The 21,991-nt window shown below is 46.3% G+C and overlaps 1 protein-coding gene and 1 long non-coding RNA gene across 2 annotated transcripts; one reads left to right on the top strand and one right to left on the bottom strand.

Moving 5' to 3' along the window:
• Positions 1–1,812: 1,812 nt before the first annotated feature.
• On the bottom strand, positions 1,813–16,319 carry LOC309827568. The gene is made up of 3 exons (XR_014297225.1): positions 16,126–16,319; positions 14,954–15,095; positions 1,813–1,973 (listed from the first exon to the last, which is right to left on the bottom strand). It is a non-coding gene; the product is annotated as an uncharacterized lncRNA (long non-coding RNA).
• On the top strand, positions 2,249–4,253 carry CCT8L2 (chaperonin containing TCP1 subunit 8 like 2; the record flags this gene model as incomplete). The annotated part of the gene is given in 10 exon segments (XM_082661821.1): positions 2,249–2,268; positions 2,563–2,795; positions 2,798–2,988; positions 2,992–3,030; positions 3,032–3,106; positions 3,110–3,208; positions 3,210–3,333; positions 3,336–3,550; positions 3,552–3,752; positions 3,756–4,253. Coding segments are annotated over 10 exon segments (1,695 nt in total).
• Positions 16,320–21,991: the final 5,672 nt, after the last annotated feature.

The following is a 21,991-nucleotide window of genomic DNA, read 5'->3' as shown; positions in this document are numbered from 1 at the left end:
AAAGAGCTAAGATGATCCCTTACAGGAGTCTACTTGAAAAAAGAAACTGTAACTTTATAGACAACGTATACGTGAATACTTTGCTACGTTTTGTGTTGTTATATTTTACTTTTCTATAAGGGAACAGGCAAGTCCTCTTTGCCCCCTACAACCAACGTTTGTTATGTGACACTCCTCTCAGTGTTACATGGAGGATCAAGCCTTTTCTAATGGAGTCTCTAAAATCAAAAGAGGTCAAGGACTTCCCTGGTGGCACAGTGGTTGAGAGTCCGCCTGCCGATGCAGGGAACACGGGTTCGTGCCCCGGTCCGGGAAGATCCCACATGCCGCGGAGCCGCTGGGCCCGTGAGCCATGGCCACTGAGCCTGCGCGTCCGGAGCCTGTGCTCTGCAACGGGAGAGGCCACAGCAGTGAGAGGCCCGCGTACCGCAAAAAAAAAAAAAAAAAAGAGAGCGAGATCAAAATAGTTGTCCACGAGGACTTCCCTGGCGGTCCAGTGGTTAGGACTCTGCGCTTCCACTGCAGGGGGCACAGGTTCGATGCCTGGTCGGTGAACTAAGATCCTGCATGCCACAAGATTCAGCCAAAAAAAAAAAAAGTTGTCCACGGTCTTCAGACAACATAATACCTCCTCAGAAGCATTTGTCAGCCAAGATAACATTAAGGGGAAAATTATTACAGACAAGCATATACAATATTATCATATAACTCACATATGTAAAACTGTGTAAATCCACAAGCTATATATGCATAGGTGTGTAAAGTAATAATATTCATCAAAATATAAACAATGACTGTCTCTGGGCTGGGATTCCAAATGACATTTACTTTCTTTGTATTTTTTTCTTTTAAGTTGTATAATGAATATCATTTTTACAAAAGCAATCAAGTTGTTTTGCAAAGAGAAAGTTTTTTCTCCAAATTTATTATTTTTTTTATATATTTATTTATGGCTGCATTGGGTCTTCGTTGCTGCGCACGGGCTTTCTCTAGCTGTGGCGAGCAGGAGCTACTCTTCGTTGCGGTGTGCGGGCCTCTCATCGTGGTGGCTTCTCTTGTTGCGGAGCACGGGCTCTAGGCGCACGGGCTTCAGTAGTTGTGGCTTGTGGGCTCTAGAGCGCAGGCTCAGTAGTTGTGGTGCACGGGCTCTAGAGCGCAGGTTCAGTAGTTGTGGCGCACGGGCTTAGCTGCTCCGCGGCATGTGGGATCTTCCTGGACCAGGGCTCGAACCCATGTCCCCTGCATTGGCAGGTGGATTCTTAACCACTGCACCACCAGGGAAGCCCAAATTTATCTCCTTTTTAGCCTTAATTGTATTTAACTTCCACTGTGACATTCTTTTCCTTTTGTTTCTCACTATCTTCTTGTCTGTGGAAATATTAAAACAATGATGGAATTCATGCCCCCTGCAGTGGGAGTGTGGAGTCTTAACCACTGGACCACCAGGGAAGTGGGGACCAGGGACCAGGGAAGTCCCTCCCCTAATCTTAATATTTTCATCACTTCCTGCTGGTGCTCTGCCCAACACCTAAGGAAGCTGTACTCACTTGGTACCAATCTCTTTCCCTCACTGGTCTCACGTTCCTGCCATCTTTGTGACCACTGAAACAGAGTAGATGCTAAATATTTGTTAAACTAAAAAAGAAGCAATCGTTACTCCAGTAGGTGCCATATGAGGATAGGAGGAGCAAGAGAAGGAAGGAGGGAAGGAGGGAGGGAGGGAGGATGCAAGGAGGGAGGATGGAAGGAGGGAGCTCAAATTCTAAGGGCTGAGGGTGAGGGCGGGAGGGCCCCAGCCCCACTCATTCTGGTTTGCTGCCTTCCTGGTCACTTTCACTCCTCTGTGTCCATGTCTATTACTCTGTCTGCAGGCGGTCAGCCTCTTTCCCTCCCTTGTCTTGACCCACCTTCGCCAGCTCAGTGTCATCACCGTCATTGGGAAGAGTTGTCCCACACTGTGCAGCCTCACACATCTGCAACCGGAAAGACAAACAGACCAGCAGACACCTTAAGGAACCTGATGAGCAGCACAAACGGATAAGGTGGCCAAAGAGGCCGAGGCATACGGGTAACCAAACGTGGCTAGGATTACAGAGCACTGCATGAGAAAGTAAACAAAACAATTTCCCTCTCAAAACACAAAAAAGACCCAGAGACCAACCAAACAAACAACGGGAGCCACAGCTTCACCAGGAATTTGAAGTGGGTGGGTTTCCACCTGGTTTCCTCTTCCGTCTCTGAAGTTTAAATGAAACTCTGGGGCCCCGGGTACGCGTGTCCCCCCTCTGGGGGACAACCGGGCCTGACTTCCGCCTGCCCCAGGGCCTCCCAACTCATGGTCCATCCTTCTGTGACCTCATTCCCTGCCCTGGTTCCATGTGCCACTTGTGACTTAATCAAGATCAGATCTGTTTCAGCTACCAAGCCCCAGAGGCCCCAAGGGCCCCGTTCCTTTTCAGCCCAGTCTGGGGGTGCTTTTAGGGCTCAGCCTCAGCAGACCATCCTTGCGCCCGGGCCCAGAGCGCCGGCTTCTCCAGGCACCAGTTGATGGGTATTCACCAGACCGCTCGAGGGGCTTCAGAGATCTCCTCCCGGGGCGCCTCGCTGCTGTTCCAGCGCCTGTCTGCGGCCGGGTGGGCCCCCGCGGGCGATTGACGGCAGAGCCCCTTCGGCGCCTGAGCTGCCCGAACGGCTGGTGACGGCGGCGGCCGAGGAGAGGCACCCGCTGAGCAGCTTGGCCGCGGCGCACACCTTGGCCAGAGTCCTGCGGCCCTGCTACGGCCCCCAGGCGCGGCAGAGCTCCTGGTCACCGCCAAACGAGAAACCGTGGTCACAGGGTACGGCACGGCCATCCTCCGGGTGCTGGAGCTGGAGCACCCCGCCGCCCGGCTGCTGCGGATGGCGGCACAGAGCGGCGACGGCGTGGCCTTCGTGGTGCCCCTGGCTCAGGCCCTGCTGGCGCAGGCCGAGCACCTGCTGCGGGAGGCCTAGGCCGCGGCGGCCGCCGAGACGCTGGCCCTGCTGCCGTCCCTTGGCCATCCGGGCGCTGGGGCCTCTGGAGGACCCGTTCGGGGCCCTGCACTCGGTGACGAACACGCACAGGCTGTAGCTGACTGACGGCTTGACCAAGATGGTGGCGCATGCGTGCTGGGCCACCCGGGAGCCTGACGGCGGCTTCCAGCCGGAGCGCGTGCGCGTGTGCGCGCTGCCCCGCGGCGCGGCTGGAGGACTCGTGCCTGCTCCCCGGCCTGGCCCTGCCCGGCAAGCCCTGCGGCCAGGTGGCCATGGTGATGAGCGGCACCAGGGTGGCTCTGATGGCCTGCGCCTTCGGCCCGCCAGCCCCATTGCCCTGGCCACGGCTCGTCTCTCTAGTCCTGACGACCTGACCGAGTTCAGGAAGGGCAGCGAGAGGCTGATAGAAAAGCAGGTTGCCCAGCTGGCAGCCGCGGCTATTAACGTGGTGGTGGTTTGGGGGGAAATTGACGAGGAGACCCTAACGCATGCTGACAGGTGCGGCCTCATGGTGATTCAGGTGAAGTCCCGGCGGGAGATTGGTGTACCTGAGCGAGGTGTTTGTCGCACCTGTGATGCCTTATCTGCTTCCTCCACTGGCGCCAAGGAAGTGTCGGAGGGTGTACGGGCAGGAGCTGGGAGAAGGTTTGGCTGTGGTAATTGAGTGGGAAACTCCAGGCACCCCTGCCCTCACCGTGGTGCTCAGGGAGGCCACCGCTGAGGGGCTACGGGGTGCAGAGTAGGCTGCCTACCAGGGCATTGATGCCTGTTTCCAGTTATGCCAGGATCCCATACTGCTTCCAGGAGCTGGGGCCACAGAGATGGCTCTGGCGAAAATGCTCTCAGAGAAAGGAACCAAACTGGAAGGGCCCAGTGGTCCCACCTTCCTGGCATTTGCCCAGGCCCTGCAGTCTCTTCCTGAAACCCTGGCAGAGAAGGCAGGCTTAGCCGTCTCAGACGTGATGGCAGAAATGAACGGAGCTCACCAAGCTGGGAACTTCCTGATAGGAGTGGAGGTCGAAGGGATAATAAATGCGGCCCAGGAAGAGGTGTGGGACACCCTAATAGCCAAAGCCCAAGGACTTCGAGCCGTGCCTGACGTGGTACTCCAGCTCCTGACTGGCCATGACATTGTAGTAACCAAGAAAAGTCCCACACCTCACCAGGACCTGAAACCTGAACCTAAGAAGGCAAAGGATCGCCCATACCCCGTGAAAAAAAGGCGTCCTTGGAACAAATAAGTGGCAACATCCTCAACAAAATGGGGTTGCCAAGGAGGGCATCGCCACCCCAAAAATGAACATTGCCTTGTATTGCCTCCACGTTTGCTGCTATATGAGTCCATTTCTTTAGACAAAAACAACATCACCGTTAAAGTCCTTTCCATTGATTTACTTCCTTTCAGATTCTTGGCTTTTTTCATTTCCTGTTTCTCTCCATCGGATTCTGTTCTTTCCTCCAGGATTCAATTCTATTAAAGATTTTTAAATTGAGTACCTGAATTTTGGGGATGCAAGAAAGGGTAGGTATCTCTCCCCAACTGTTTGAGTATTCCTGCATGAATTCTAAATTTCTAGAATTTCTGTCTAAATGTCACTTTAGCAATCTGAGAACCTCAGTTTCAGCTTAAAGGAGTGGCCGCTCATTCCTGTTGTGATTATTTGGAAAAAGAAGGGAATGTTATTTTAAGGCAAAAAATCAATATAAGGGAGGAAAATGAGCTGGCAGGCAGAAATATATTTTTTAAAAAAGCGCCCTTGGCATATATAACAAAAGATAAGAACACACACCTTAGAACCGCACTACAGTTCCAGTGTAGGTGAGGAGTGCTGGGGAACACCTAGCACCAGGTTATCCTGGCCAGGCTGTGATTATGCCCAGATACTCCTGGGCAGTAAAGAGAAGTTGAGCAGAGCTGGGAACATGTTACCCAAAACCTTTCCCACTTAACCATCCAAGTTACTCTGCCTCTGGGAAAAGAGCTGAACGTAGGGACAGAACTGAGGTGATGGGAAGCTGCAGTCTCTTAGAATCAAAACAAAGAAGCTTAAGCATTTGGAGAGAGAACCAGACTCAAGAAACAATTGTCTTATAGCAGGCATTATTAGCTGCAACAACGCAAAACAAATTGGCAAAGATTCTTTGAAACCCAGAAGTGAAATCCTGAGAAGTTGTTAGGATGGCAGATGAAAATGTATAGAACTATACTCGTTATTACTAACTTATAGTAACAAGTTATATCTATACAACATCCTTGACGTGTCTTTCCTTGTGTCTTCATCGTTATATTTTAGCAAATATAACTAAGTGCTGTCATATTTCTCCCCTGCCCTCAGGTTCCGCATTGTTCTCATAGAGTCTCAAATTCCATAGTGATGATGATAGAGATAGGTAACTTTTTAAAGCAGTTCAAATGCACTTTGTCTTCATTTTATTTAATCATCAAAACAAACTTATGAGAAAGAAGCTTGTTATCCCTCAGTTGCAGGAGACACAATTGAGCTTCAGAGAAATTAATTGGCCAAATGTACACAGTAAATAGAAGAGGAAAACCCATTCTCTTATTCATTACTTTACTGCCCCAAATTCCTCTGTTGTGATGTTTTCAGAGATATAACCCCTATGATTATGAAGAAAGTATGTCTCAAAATGTAAATTGAAAATTTACAATTAGTGTTTTGGTTTTTGTTTTTGACCGCACCGCACAGCATGCAGAATCTTAGCTCCCTGACCAGGGATTGAACCTGTGCCCCCTGAATTGGGAGCATGGAGTCTTAACCACTGGACTGCCAGGGAAGTCCCTACAATTAGTGTTTTTTAAATTAGACAAAAAGGCATGTTCACTTTGCAAGATAAAATAAGTAAATAAAAACAGCTCTTACAGAGAACATTTTAGTTATAGATCCAAGACATAAGAAGGCCAAACATGTAACTTAGTATCTTTTAAGTGCCCTAAATTTGATATATGAGTGATTTTTTTGATAATGGGAGCAATCATACTGTAACATTACCATCTCCTTTTCCCCTAGACATACAGATACACACACACACACACACACACACACACACACACACACACACACACACATATATATATATATATATACACACACAAGTTAAAATTAGCAAGGACAGCCTTACAAGTGATGAAGAAATATATGGCAGATACAAATTTAACTGGCTTATGCTGAGGGCTTTAAAGGTAAAAACATCTAACCCCAATTTGAAACCTAAAGACCCAGAGAATTCAGGCATCTCATGGGAAAGCTGGCAAGATCCTAGAGCTTGTGCTAAGGAGGCCCCTGAATCACCCTGGTTCCCATCTGCCCATGACTAGCTGGCCAGCTCTTCAATGCTGTAAACTGCAAAGCATCCTTCAGATAAATCTGCTTCCCCTTCTTGTTATCTAAAGAGCTTTAGGACTTCCCCGGTGGTACATTGGTTAAGACTCCGTGCTTCCAGTGCAGGGTCAGGGAAGTTCTGCCATGCCATGCAGTGCAGCCAAAAAATAGAAAATAAAGAGCATTAGCTGCTCCAGAAGAGAAGGAAACGTCATACAATGGTTAAGTTGACTACCATGGGCAGCTAGCAGACACAGCTTGGGGAAGAGGACCAGAAGGGAGAGCTCAGTATGAGCTGAAAGTGTTTGGGTCTTTTTAGCATCAGTTGAGGGTCATCTCCAACCCTAAAGCCTGCCTTCTAAACTCTTGCTACTTAGCAGTGACCCCTGAACCAGCGGCACTGGCATCATTTGGGGGCATGTTAGACATGCAGAATCTCAGCCGCCCCCAGCCCCTCAACAACCTACTTTGTCAGAATTTGCACTTTAACAAGATCCCCAGGTAACTGGGGTGCATATTAAAGTTTGAGAAGCACTGACGTAAGCTACACTCCCAGTTAGCTCTATCTTGATTATGCCTCGAAATCAAGTATACACTTAACATCATATTTAAGCATTCTAAGTGTCAAAATGTCTGAATCAGACGTAAAGTTGTGTCCTTTCTCCTACTGACTATGGAGAAATTGACCAGAATTTGACCTCAATTTTACCAGGTCTGTCTGGATTCTGCTTCCAAGGTTCCAGCATCAAGCTCTCCTAGGATGCAGGGTCTCGAGTTCTCCAAGGGCCCAAGGACTTGGCTACATCTTTTTCTTCCAAGATGTGCTGTCTTCAGCTCCAGAAGCAGCTGAATTTCAAAAACAACAATTTCAATTTCGAGAGCACATTCTCTATGAAACTTGAAGCCGGTGGACTTGTCTGTTCTTCTATCCCCAAACCTTCCAATTTAGTGACATTGTGTTCTGGGGTTCTGAGTTGACCCAGCAAGCAGAGAGCAAAGAAATAGGATCAGGAGAAAACCGGGACTGAAAACAAGAACTTCTGAGAACTGGGGGGTGAAGAAGATGGTGGCTGGCCTGGGTGGGGAAGACTGGGGCTGAGTTGGGAGAACTACCCCATACTTCTGGGCACCTGTGAGCACAGACCCAAGACTGGGACCTACACAAATCCTGGAGTCCTGAAGGGACGAAAGTCATTGCTTCCAAACTGTGAAAAGAAGATTGCAACAAGAAAGAGCTGTCAGTAGTCTGTTCCAATCCTTTGTCTATTTCTGGACCTTTTCCCAAGAGGCCTTTCTCAAGAGATCCCCTTACAGCAGGAGCTCTGCTTTCTAGGCCTACAAGTCTGAAATCCCTTTAGTGCAGAGGCCAAAGGATAGAGAAAGCTAAGACTCAAGAGAGAAAACAGAAGACTTCCAAACTGGGACATCTGAATGGGAGGAAAAGGGAAGACTGGGGCTCAGGGACTCAACCATTTCTTTTGCGAATGAACAAAACTAGTTTAAGAAGACTTGCTTGTACCCCTGTCAGCTGGACTGACGTAAATACACATGTTTGTAGCCCCCGGCCCCTCCCATTTCTGCCTGAACCTTTCTGGAATAGAGACCAACTCTGGATGATGCTTCACCATGATGTGAGGGGCGTGGCATTGTTAAGTATTTACTGATGGGCTACTTCCCACTGATTTATTGAAAACTTCCCCTTGTACTCAGTTTCCTTGTTAAGGTAACTACCCCAGGGAACGTTGTCCCCAAAGTGCTAAAATGCTAAAACCTGCGGTAGACACAGAAACCCCAGAATCTCTGTGATTCCAGAAGTAGCTGAGTCAACTTTTCTCCCAAAATATCAACCTCCCCACCCACCAAGCTAAAGATCCCCTTCCTAACTGGGGAGTGGGGGGAGAGGAAGATGGTTGGGGGAGAATAAGAGAGATGCCGGCAGGATCTGAGAGGGGCTCTGCTCACCTCCTCATGGGCTCTAAGGAGTGAGATGAGGAAAAAGGCAGTAGAATCTCCAGGAAAGTTTGAGGGTCTGAAAACAAAGGAGAGTCTCTGCTTCTGGTCTGCAACCTGGAGCCGCCAAGCAGTGCCAACAGGATGGAGCAGAAATGACAGTACGGGAGGGGCAGGGAAGAAAGGGCTCTCCAGGGAGAGCAGGCAGGTCTCCCTGTGCCTCAGGAGGAGATTAAGAATTGACTTGGCTGGGGGACTTCCCTGGTGGTCCAATGGTTAAGAATCTGTCTTCCAATGCAGGGGACGCGGGTTTGATCCCTGGTCTGAGATCTAAGCCTGCGCGCCGCAACTACTGAGCCCCTGCGCCACAACTAGAGAGAAAGCCCGCGTGCCACAATGAAGAGCCCATGCACCACAACAAAAGACCCCACGTGCTGCAACTAAGAATAATGCAGCCAAAAATAAAATAAATTTAAAAAAAAGAACTGACTTGGCTGATCAACAGATGAATGGATAAGAAAGATGTGGTATATATATATATAATGGAATATTACTCAGCCATAAAAAAGAATAAAATAATGCCATTCATGGCCACATGGATGGACCTAGAGATTATCATACTAAGTGAAGTAAGCCGAAAAGAGAAAGACAAATACTGCATGATATTACTTATATGTGGAAACTAAAATATGATGCAAATGAACTTATCTATGAAACAGAAACAAACCCACAGACATACAGAACAGACTTGTGGTTGCTAAAGGGGAGGGGAGGTGGGGGAGGGATGGACTGGGAGTTTGGGATTAGCAGATGCAAACTATCATATATAGAATGGATAGACAACAAGGTCCTACTGTATAGCACAGGGAATTTATATTCAAGACCCTGTGGTAACCATAATGGAAAAGAATATGGAAAAGAATGTATATATATGTGTAACTGAATCATTTTGCTGTACAGCAGAAATTAACACAACATTGTAAATCAACCATACTTCAATAAAATACATTTTTTTAAAAATTGACTTGATTTTAGTCTGGACTGATCAAGAAAAACCATGAAGGGACTAAATTTACCTGGAATTAACTAAATTAAATTCTACCATCAGGCAGAAAGGGAGCTGGAAAAAGAAATTTTAAGATCATTTAATTATAGAAATACATACTTCGAACACCTTGAGGTTTGGGACTTGAGAATTCAAACTTTCTACAAATGTAAAGACTGAATGAGGAATTTGGACACTCCAGCACATGTCACTAACAGAGATTGCCATTGATTACTGCAGAGCTAAGTAAGAGAGAGTAGAGGCTGGTTAGCAAAACAACGGCAATCTTTCTGTACTGCAGCACAGATCTGAGATGCAGTTTTATTCATTATACAGGTTAAAAACAAAATCATGGCTCTCTATAAGTTTTCTTCTAATTCACTGAATGCATCAGAAAGGAGAGGTGGATCCTGGTGAGTTTAGCCCAGATATGCCTCTCTGAACGTCACTGAATGCACAACGGAAAACATTTTCACATCCGGATCATTACAAATTTTTAAAAACATCTTAACCCCCGTGTACTCTGCCTCCTTTGCCCACTGACTCCAGAACCTAGCACCGCAGAGGGCCTCAGTGTGGCTGCTTACCTCCCGGGAAGCACCCAAGCTCTGGACAAGCACCCCTGCTCCACCCCTACCCCCAGAAGCGATGAGATCTATCAGCCAGCCTCAGTCTTCTTTGCGTAGATGCCAAGTACTCTGTGCTTCACATTGTATTCCTACATTCATTTTGATCTAAAACCTCCTATTTCAATTTTATTAATGTAATTTGTTGACAGAAGGGGTAATAATCCATTGCAATATTGTTTCATGTGAAAAATAGTTTCCAAAATGATTTGCAATTTTTTTACTAGATTTTTTTTTTATATTTACATATTTGGTCGCACGGGGTCTCAGTTGCGGCAGGAGGGGCTCCTTAGTTGCAGGTCCAGGGCTCCTTAGTTGTGGCATGTGGGCTCCCTAGTTGTGGCACATGGGCTCCTTAGTTGTGGCACATGGGCTCCTTAGTTGTGGCATGTGAACTCTTAGTTGCGGCATGAATGTGGGATCTAGTTCCCTGACCAGGGATCGAACCTGGGCCCCCTGCACTGGGAGCGCGGAGTCTTATCCACTGCGCCACCAGGGAAGTCCCTAGATTTTAATTTGAGAAAAATCTACACATGCCTTAATTCCTGAAACTAAATAGAAAACGTTTCAAAATACACCCAGATGTTACTGAAATTTAGTCTTTTTTTATTGAGATATAATTGACATATAATATTGTATTAGTTTTAGGTATACAACATAATGATTTGACATATGTATATATTGTGAAATGATCACAATTAGTTAACATGTATCTCCACACATAGTTACAAATTTTTTTTCTTGTGATGAGAACTTTTAAGATCTACTCCCTCGGTAAACTTCAAATACACAATATTGTCAACTAGAGTCACCACGCTATACACTACATCCCAGGACTTATGTATCTGGCAACTGGAAGTTTGTACCTTTTGACCCCCTTCACCCATTTTGCCCACTCTCCACATGTACCCCCAATATCTCCACCTCTGGCAACTGATAATCCGTTCTCTGTATATTTGAGTTAGTTTTTGTTTGTCTTTTGTTGTTGTTCCACATATAAGTGGATCATATACTATTTGTCTTTCTCTTTCTGACTTATTCCACTTAGCGTAATGCCTTCAAGGTCCATCCACGTCGTTGCAAGCGGCAGGATTTCCTTCTATTTCATGGCTGAGTAATATTCCACTGTGTATATATACCACCTTTTCTTTATCCATTCATCCATTGATGGACTCTTAGGTTGTTTCCATGTCTTGGCTATCGTGAATAATGCTGCAATGAACATGGGGGTATAGACCTGTTTTTGAGATAGTGATTAAGCTTTCTTCCGATAAATACCCACAAGTTGAATTGCTGGATCATAAGGCAGTTCTATTTTTAATTTTTTGAGGACCCTCCATACTGTCCTCCATAGTGGCTGCACCAATTTACATTCCCACCAACAGTGCAGAAGTGTTCCCTTTTCTCCACACCCTCAGAAACACTTACTTCTGTCTTTTTGATAATAGCCAGGTAACAGACAGGTGTGAGGTGATAGCCCATTAGGGTTTTGATTTACATTTCTCTGATGATTAGTGATGCTGAGCGCCTTTTCATGTACCTGTTGGCGTTTGTATATCTTTGAAAAAATGTCTCTTCCTCTCCCCATTTTTAATTGGACTATTCGTTTGTTTTTGCTATTGAGTTGTATGAGCTCTTCACTGAAATTTAGTCTTTACTCGGATGTTCAGCATCACACCACACAGGTACACCCATAGAGACTGATATGCTAATGTCACAGTCAGAAATTCAGTTTTCCTGTTTCTGTGTATATTTTTATTTTGCCCTACGCTATCATAGGCACTAAGTAGTAGAGAATGAGAATATCATCAATGATTTGAAATATAGAAATAGTAATGCAATAAATTTTGTTGTTGTTTTTGGCTGTGCTGCGTGGCTTGCAGGATCTCAAGTTCCCTGAGCAGGGACTGAAGCCCGGCCACAGCAGTGAAAGCCCAGAATCCTAACCACTAGGCCACCAGGGAACTCCCAGTAATGCAATATTTATTCAGAGAAAATATTCCTATGTGCCTTTTTGTTACATTTTTACTCCATTTTCTATTATATTACAAATTCATTAGGTATAATTGATTTTCTCCTCCCTCCCACATTTTATTTTCTGTGTTGTTTTTTCACTGGCTTATTTCAAACCCCTAATTGTATATTTCTCATCCATTTCTTTATTTCTTTGCCCACGGGTTCTACTTTTCCATCAATTCCTATGGGCTCCCATTACAACGAGTAATTAATCTTCTTTGCCTTTTATTTCATCTCTGGCTTCTTGAAATGCCTGCTCAACCTTGTTCTTTTCTATCTTTTCCATTCTTGGGTAAGTTTTCTTTTGTCTGTCTGTTTGTCTGTTTGTTTGTTTCCTGGGAGTTTCAGAAAGATAATTCCCTATTTTCTCCCCAAGATCTGGATTTCCTATTCATAAATTAAAATTTCTCTTCTTTCATTTTTCTCCACTCTCTACTGATCTCTTCAGCTTTTTACTTTCATAAGGTTTTTCCTCTAGGGAACTCTCCTAAACTCTTATGTTGAACTTATCCAAATAATCCAAATAACAGGTTTCTAGAAGTGCTGAGAGTTTAAAATTTCCTCTCATTCTGCACAGTGAACAGTGGAGAGTTCTAGAAGTAAATGTAGCTGTTTATATTTCAAGTAATAGTGGGGTACGGTTGGATTTATTATGGAAATTTGAACGTTTATTAAGTGCTAACTCAGTGTTAAGAACTACCCTGATACCAGGATTTAACTCGGCCAACACTCACCATTTAGAAGTATTAGGAAGTAGATGGAAGACAGCTAGGAAAGACAAGGGTCAAATGCTCCCACTGCTGCGGCCACCTACATGTGACACTTGGTAGCTGAGCAGCGTACTGAGCGAAGGAATGAATGAAGCTGTTTTGAAGCTTCAGGGGATGGTGTGGGACCCCAATCTCATCTCCTGTTGCAGCAGGGAGAGTAACTGACTGAGTGCCTCTGCGAGCGACCTTCCTTGGAATCCACCACCAGGATCCTCAGAAGGGAACTTGTGCTCCAGCACTCTGGCCCGTCTGGCCAAAGCCATCTCAGAGCAGCATTGCAAGCGGAGACCTGCCCACCCACTCTGCCTGCTCTGCCTCCCCTTCCCAGAGGTCAGATCTCCCTGCCTCTTCCAACTCTCTCCCTTTCTTCCCTCATAGATAGTTCCTCCCATCAGTCTCCTGCATGACAGTCCTATCTCGGCATCAATTTTGCAGAGGAGCTGAACTACAGAAATGTAAGATTACCCTGAAATCTAGATTTGTCCTCCTAAGTGAGTGACCCTCCTCTCCTGAAAAGTCATTCAAGGAGAGAGAACTTCAATTTATAATCAACTACCTCACCCAACCTCCCACCCTTAGAGCCACGCCCTACACCAGTCCCCAAGGATATAACAGGGCCTCGCCTTACACCTTCCCCACCTCACCTAACACACACACACACACACACACACACACACACACACACACACACACACACACACACACACCCCTTCCTCTTTTGCAAGCGTTATTATTTATTTCTTTGAGCCAAGTAAGCTTATCCTTTGAATGTATTCTGCCTTTCTCCTCTTATTAAGGCATTGTTACTATATTAATGATGAAAATAAAATGCTTTGCATAAGAACAGCATTTTTGTTCTGAGCCCTTTGTAGAAACATTACCTCATTTGAGCCACATAATAACTGAGACGAGCCGGGACCAGTATTATCCGCCCTACTTCACAGACGAAGAAACCGAGACCCAGACTAATCTCTGGGGGTGTCAGTTTCCAAGTCTGCCCAGTGAAGACTTGAACCCTATGGCCTCTAAGTACTCCTCCACTTCTAAAATGGTACCACTTCCATAATTTGTCTGAAGTTACAAAGCTAGTGGTTAGCGCTGGATTAGGGATCTGAGATGAATGCCTTCGGGTGCCAGGCGAACTCCCCCACACCACCTTGTCTTTGCTGACCACAGCGATGGCTAACACTTATGAGCTGGCCCTGTGCTAAATCCTCACAGGTGCACTGCTGAATACCTACTCGGCGCCCCACCCCCTCAGTACCCCCTATCTAAAAGGATGTAGATTTCAGTTCCACACACACTTATCAGGAGCCGACCCCACCCTCATTCTAAGGATATGCTCTGGTTGGCTGGTAGGTTTAACCTGATCAAGGCTTTCCATTCTCCTGGCCAGAGTTACTGATCTAGGGCTGGGCCCGGGCCCAGGCGGTCCAAGCAGGGTGAACTGGAGGATTCTGGCCTGGAACACATGACGGGAAGTGCACTCTCTCCTACTGAACATAAATTAGGAAAGCACTGGCTTTATTGCACCAGCAGCCTCTTCATGCCCCAGGGGGAAGCCGCAGGATTCTTCTTTGGGCTGATAGTTTAGAGCAGCTGAAACCTATGAGATGTCTACATCTCTAAAACTATAAGCAAACAACAGAGGCAAAGACCAATGAAGTCACTGAGAAACAGGGAGTTACTAGATTGGGCCAGACTCATAGCACCTGTTTGGGGCGGTTAGGACTAGATTTCACCTTTCCAACTACTGACCTGGGGTTCTCTGCGCCTCAGAAAGTAGAGGATGCGGCCCTGTGCAGGGGTCCAGACAGAGGGCTCACTGCTGAATGGAACCCCAGCAGTATGTCTGAGGAGGGAAGGGGAAACTGGAAGGGGCTTCCACCTATTCTGCTTTCCCGCCTAAGGTAGAACCCATGACAGGGCCCCAGCTGAGTGTGATGGCAACATGGAACGGAGACTCCTTAAGGAGAAGGCGCTGCCAGCCAAGTATGTGCCCACCTGGGGTCAGGGAGAGGGCAAGGCAGTGTCAACATGCTGTGACAGCTGGAGAAGAGGTGGGCAAATGGGTAGCCTTGGGGCAACAGGCCTTGTTTCTCACTCTCCTTCTCAAAGAACAGCCAGATACAAAGCGCACAAAGAAACACAGAATAGTTACCAAGAGAATAGCTATCTTTCCAACTCACTTACCTGTAGGTGCGTCTATACAATTCTGGCGGAACCAGACGTGAAGGACAGTTTGGCAAGTTCACTTGATCACAGCTAATGTACCATTCATATTTATTCATCAAGGATGTACTGAGTGCCTACTTTGTGCCCTGGAGATACAGCTCTGAAAAGACACAGAAAAGGCACCTGTGTCCAGGAGCTCACTCTTAATGGTGGCGGGGAGGTGAAGGGGAACAGAACAGAACAAGTAAACAAGATGATTTCAGACCGTGCTCATGCTCTGAAGGAAATAACAGGGTGAAAGGACAGTGAGTAATTGCTTAGGCTGGAGGGGTCCTACTTTAGATTCAGGGTCAGAAATGCCTCCTGGGGGGACATGGGACAAGCCACGTGAAAAGTCTGAAGAACAGCTGATCCAGACAGGTCAGGAAACAGCAGCAAGTGCAAAGGCCCTGTGGCAAGAAGCACTTGGTGGTCATTGTGCAGTGACCAGAGGCTGGAAAGCCAGGATCCTCTAAGGCAGAACCTTGGAGGTCACTGCAGGAGCTTTGTAAAGACCCCCTGTGACAGGTGGGAATGTGGCTGGTGCGGTCTGCCATTCTCCCGCGGATACTGGGGCATGATGAGTCTCCTGATGGGCCTCTGGAGTCTGACCTGGGTCTAAGTTTGTGATCGCCCTCTTTAATAACCTTGGGAAAGCTATTGGAGTTTCCCATTTGAATAATCAAGGATTTCTCCTGTTTGAAGCCAAAAGACTTGTGTGGGGATTTGCTCCAACCCTCAGCTTTATCAGACAGTTCATCCTTACGGTCAAAAGCAGTCATTTACAAAACTGGCACAAATTAAACACACACACCCCCCCCCCAAACGGTTATAGTAACAATACTGTATAAACAACCGATATAAGAGTAGCTTCCCCAGGAAAAAACTCATTACGTTGCTGCGCTAGTCAAGTTTGTCATTCGTCTCACAAGGTCCTTTAAGAACTCAATCTTGATCCCAGGGCTGGGTTTATCTGGGCGTTCCAGTTCATTTTCCGTTTCAAAAACGCAAAGCAATAACCATATTAACGTTGATATTTATCTTGTTTATCCCTGACTCTCCCTGTTACGCTGAGTTCAGGGGGACGGCGCGGGGGGGGAAGAGGGGATGGAGAAGGGGGGAGGAGAAAGGGGACGCGATGAAGACCTTACGGATTGGACACCGGGAGGAAACCTGCAGAAGGCAGCGATTTCAGGGAAGAAAGGAAAATGCGAAGTGACGCAAGGAGGAGGAAAGGGGCGGAGGAAAGGAGCAGGAGGGAGAGCGCGGGCAGCGCTGGACGCGGAGCACCAGGGTAGGCGGGGCAGGGGGCGCGGGGTGCCCCCGGGCTCGGGACTCAGGCTCCCTGAGCGACGGAAGCAGGGCGGGGAGAGAGACGTAGGGGAGACAGTAAATACTGGGAGAGAAGAAGAGGCGAGGGACAAGAGCGGGACTTGTGAAGGCGGACGGAGACCGCCAACCGCGGACGACCGCAGCCACCGCGAGCCGAGGGGCCTGCCAGGGCTCGGTTCCCCGAGAGGGGCCGCGGAGGGGCGGGGCGGCGGGCGTGAGGCCAATGGGAGAACGAACCGGGGAGGACCGGGGCGGGGCGGCGGGCGTGAGGCCAATGGGAGGATGAGTCGGTGCGGGGGTGGGCCACCAGGCAGCTCGAGGGCCAATGGGAGGGGAGCAGGGGCAGGGCTCTGGGCGACTCTAGGCCAATGGGAACCCGAGCCAGGGGCGAAGGCGGAGCGCCAGGCGGCGTAAGGGCCAATGGGAGGCTGAGCCGGGGAGCGCGGGCGCCCGTCCGGCCCAGCGCCGGGGGAGAGGGACCCGGGAGGCGGTGGGGGCGGGGTGCGGGGCTGACAACCTGTCAAATCCACTTTGGGACGAACTAGGTCACGCGCCTCCCGGAGCCAGGGCACCCCCGCCCCGCGAGGTCCGGCTGCTTCCTCTTCCTGCCGGCGATGGGGGCGGGGCGGGCGGCTGGGACACCTGCCTCCCCGGCCCCACGGCCGCTCGCCGTTCCCTGACGGCCGGGCCCACCGCGGCTGCGCAGTTGAAAGTGTGTTGTCTCCCGAGCGGCCCTTCAAAGTTGAGAACTCCCACAGCCCCGGCCCTCCTCATGCCGCTGGATCGAGGGGCAGTGGGCGCGTCCCCGCAGGCCCGCGTTTGCGGAAGCGGGACGGCCGCGCACTACTTGGCGCGGAAGGACCCGAGGGCGGCGGAGGGATCCCGCGCTCGCCGACCCACGGCAGTCTGGGCCCCACGGCGTACGGCTGGCAGCTGGGCCGCGGAGAAGCGTGGGCGGTTACCCGTCCGGCCCCGACGGGGTCCGCCGAGTAGAGCTGGGGCGGCAGCCCTGTCGCGCCGCGGCCCTTGGTCCCCGTCACCTGTTTCCACCGGGACGGGACCCGGCCTCCCTCGCCGGCAGGCGGGCGGGCCGAGGAGGGCGCTTTGTGTCCCGGCGGCGGGACGGGTGGCGGGGGACGCGCTGTTCCCCCGTCCCTGCCCTGTTCGTCGTTTAGACACTGCTCCTGGCTTAAGCTGGGCACGTAGTTGTCGCATTGTTTCCAGGCGAATGAAATGAAATAAAAGCCTCAATTAGAAGTGAGCATTCATCCAGGTCCGGGGGTTATAAATTTGCTCCAGCATCATCATGTGGGATTTATGCCCGTGTATTTCTCCTGCTTAGACCATAAGTCCACTTCTCTTCAATATGGATCCACAGTAGAGCCGTATCCGTCTTTTTCAGGTCTTCAAAATGGATCTTGATGCACAATCTGTTTAAGCAATACTTACGTTAATGTATTGATTCCCTTCATTATATTCCTCGATGCAAGTTTGTTTAGGATTTTTGCATTGAATGGACAGTAAATGCAATGCTTTGTTTAATTTTTACTACTTGGCCATTCAGATTATGTTAATTTCCCCCCAGAACAAGATGATGCATTGTTTTAAGTAACAATGACCAACTCCTCTACTCTTTTACCAAATTGTATATAAGCTAAGGGTAAAATGTAGATTAAAAACGTTAAAATTTGAACAATAAATTTAAATTTTTGACATAGCAACTATTTGAAGTGTTTCTTTGCAATACTACTGTGAAATGGAACAAAGAAAAAACAATTCCTTTTCATTCACATAACATTTCTTTAAGCAAATATTTCTTGAATATATTCAAGCACTGTGCTTGAACATTTGCATGTTTTTATACGCGAAGCATTGTGCTCAAACATTTTTATGACTTTACCAAATGCATATTTCATCAGTAAAAGAATTTTTTTTCCTTTTAAAGTTCAGCCTTTAATTAAATACATGTTAGCTACCACACTGGGAAGAAAACAATATACTATGTCATCTATGTACAGAATTACAGATGTACATTTTTTACATTTACCAGAAACATGGTCATCAAGAAAGAAAACTATGGAGAAAGTAAAAAAAAAAAAAAAAAAAAGTAAAATGTCCTTTAAGTTCAACATAGGAGCTTAATCATTAATTAGCTTGAAGAACTACAGTATTTATTATTTTATAATATAGGATTATCAATAAAAGGTTGGGAAAGAGATGTCCAACCTTTTTTTTCCCCAACCTTTTTAATAAAAATTAAAATCTGGGAATTCCCTGGCAGTCCAGTGATTAGGACTCAGCGCTTTCACTGTAGGGCCCTGGGTTCCATCCCCTGTCCTGGAAACAAAGATCCTGCAAGATGCGCAGTGGGGCAAAAAAAAAAAAAAAATTAAAATCTAAGAAAACAATAAAAAGATCTCTTTTAGGTTTCATTATAGCTCATACCTGATTGCCAGTTAATTTCCCAAAAGGGATAGTTTTTCTCTGTTTTGACCAATTGGCAACCCAACAGAGTTAGAAGCTCTTAGCCCACATTGGGGATACTTTTTAAAAAGTAGTATCTTTTCTTACTTCAAAAGTTTTTTTAATTAATTGCGACTGAAAAGTGGGGTTTTTTTTGGGGGGGTCATATTTTTTAATGTTAATACTCTCTAGTAAGGCAATAAAAGCATGTGTTTTTCTTCAACAAATGAACCACAAGATTGTCTATTGAAAATCAACACTGAAAACGTGAGAATGAATTGTATACCCTTATACAAAACTTGCATGCTGGAATTTAGCCACTAGAACTAGATATATCACATTAATGAGTAAAACTAGAGATTTTTAAGTTTAAACAAGTGCAATACTAAAACAATCATCTGCTGCTTTGGGGTATATTTTCAGTCCTTTAACAAAGGGTTAAAAACAGCATTTCTTTAAATGAGTGTTTTGATATGATGTGTCACATCTTTTTTTTTAACTTCTTATTTCATAAGAAAGCTAATTCCTTCCATTTCTCTCATCAAATATGAAAATTAGAAACATGCTGCCTTAATTATTTCTTCTGTTATATCCCTTATTAGCAAATTCTTTTGGAATAGAGTGGGGATATTAATTACCTTTATACATGGAATTACTGTTTTGTGTAAACACTACATGCATAATTCCCTCCTGTAAGGAGGATTTTATAATTCCCTACCCAAATGTCTGGGCACAGTTTTATTTCTCAGTTGGTAGTACATTTCTTGTACTAGAAGGAAAGAGTAGGCAACCTCTTTACTTCTTTTGGGGAGGAGGGTGGGGGGCTTTACCACAGTGTAAAGACATCCTCAGGGTAGCTCAGCCTAGGCTGTGTGGTTGGAAATTCAGCTTGGACCAAAAGAGGTGACATTCTGTGAGTGTGAAGCAAACGCCTTGAGTTTAAGGTTGCAAACCAGTGGTCTGCAGAGGTGTTTTGTTTGCCTCTCACAATGTTTAGAAATTTTAAAATTAGTTTCCAAGATTTAAAAAATGGGAGACTTCAGATAAATATACAGAATTGTAGCTTCTCTTGAAAATTAGACAAATATGGCTCATTTCTTGCCTGGTTACATGCTGCTCTAGCTGACTAGCTGCTGCCCCCTTTAGACGGGGTGTACACGCTATACGTTGGGCTCAGTGCAATCATTCATTTTAGCCACCTGGCCACTGGAGGAATGTGTATTTGGAATACCTGCTCTAGGTTATATAAAATTGTGAAAGTCTTCACCACAGAGAGAAGTTAGACTTAGGAAGAAGAGATGATCTTAGATTTTTGTTCTAAGTAAATATAATGAGCTCAGAAACGAAAAGCTAGTGGAATTATATGTGGCAACTGGCTGCATCCCATTATTCCGCTTATTGGTCCCCTGGCACTGGGAAAGCTCAGGTTGTATCAAGTTAAGTTTTTAATTAAAAATGGAAATAATGTTTTTCGTGCTGTACTTTCCACTTACAAAGTCACTGCCTTGGTTCCAATGAATTTCACTGGAAGTCTTGGCTAGTAGAACCTAGGAACAGCAGTCAATTGTGAAAGATTGTGCAAGAAGGGATTCCCCCAAAGGCTACAGAATAACAAGAATGATAATGACAACAGTGTCTTGACATTACTGAGCAATGACCATGTGCTGGACATTGTTCTAAGTGCTTTACCTAAATTATGTCTTGTTATTATATTTTGTTTTATTTTTGGCCATGCCATGCAGCTTGCGGGATCTTAGTTCCCCAACCAGGGATTGAACCGCACCCTTGGCAGTGAAAACGCAGAGCCCTAGCCACGGGACCACCAGGGAATCCCTCGTTATTAGATTTTAGTTTCCTATGTGCTACCTCATCTTTCTTTTCTTCTTGAAGCTGCCTTGAACCCTCTAAGACTCAGGCATGAGGTGAATGCTCTCATTTACTATAGCATAGGATGGCACTAACCTTTGCCTATATTACTGGTCCTAAAAGTACCCAGATGTCCTTTCTTTTCTGCCTTTCCCTGGCTGTACCCCAACCTTGTCCTCTCTTGGGCTTTTTCCTGCCATGGTCTTTGTGTCTCCCTATTGGAATCAGACTTCTCACCTCAGCAAGAAATATTCCCTTTCTAGGGCAGAGAACAGGGAGAGTCAGCCAAGACTGGGGCAACAAATGTGATAGGAAGAGAGAGAGGAGTAAGCTGGACAGCACTAAGGACAGATAAAGGGAGATAGACACACAACAGCCACCACCCACACTCTCCAACCAGGACAGCATCATCATCAAAGCCAACAACAAACCCAGTAAGAACAGCAGCACACTAGAAAAGGCGCCAAGTTTGTGTTCAGACGGATTATGTGTTTGATGATTGTTGGGAGTGTGAAGTAGACAAACTCAGCAGAGTTACATTTAGGTAGAGTCCAGATACGACAATGGGGGAAAGTTTAAATAAAATTGTACTTTCATAGAATGTTTATGAAAGTTTTAATAAGATGGCTCAATACCATATCAGATGAAGAAAAAGCCAAAAAAAATTATATACAAAAACATATTTAGGGGAATTCCCTGGCGGTCCAGTGGTTAGGACTTAGTGCTTTTACTGCCATAGGCCTGGGTTCAATCCCTAGTTGAGGAGCTAAGACCCTGCAAGCTGTGAGGTGCTGCAAAAAAACAAAACAAACAAAAAAAACCCCAGAATCACACACACACACACACACACACACACACACACACACACACAACGTATTTAGGAGTTAAAATACTGTCTCAGATTTTTAATCGATTAAAGTATTCTATATTTAAAAGGCTAGAAGAAAATATGGCAAAATAGTAGTGGTTCTGGATTTCCAAAAATTTTCTAGTGATCATAAAGTACTTATATAAACAAAAGAAGATAAAATAATTAAGAACCAGGGGAAAAATTAAAAATCAAGCTGAGGGACTTCCCTGGTGGTCCAGTAGGTAAGACTCCGAGCTCCCAATGCAGGCGGCCCAGGTTTGATCCCTGGTCAGGGAACTAGATCCTGCATGCATAACACAACTAAGAAGCCTGCATGCCTCAACTAAAGACCCCACGTGCCACAACAAAGACCTGGTGCAGCCAAAATAAATATATAAAATCATAAATAAGTAAATATTTTAAAAAATCAAGCTGAGAATGTACCTACTGAGTTTTAGTTCCATGAGAGAGACTAAAAACTTATACTACCTTTATAGATGTTACCA

This window comes from Grampus griseus (genome assembly GCF_964374135.1).
Source record: "Grampus griseus genome assembly, chromosome: 9".
Classification (NCBI taxonomy): domain Eukaryota; kingdom Metazoa; phylum Chordata; class Mammalia; order Artiodactyla; family Delphinidae; genus Grampus; species Grampus griseus.
The sequence above is the reverse complement of the archived record's forward strand: the minus strand, read 5'-3'. Positions and strand labels throughout refer to the sequence as shown.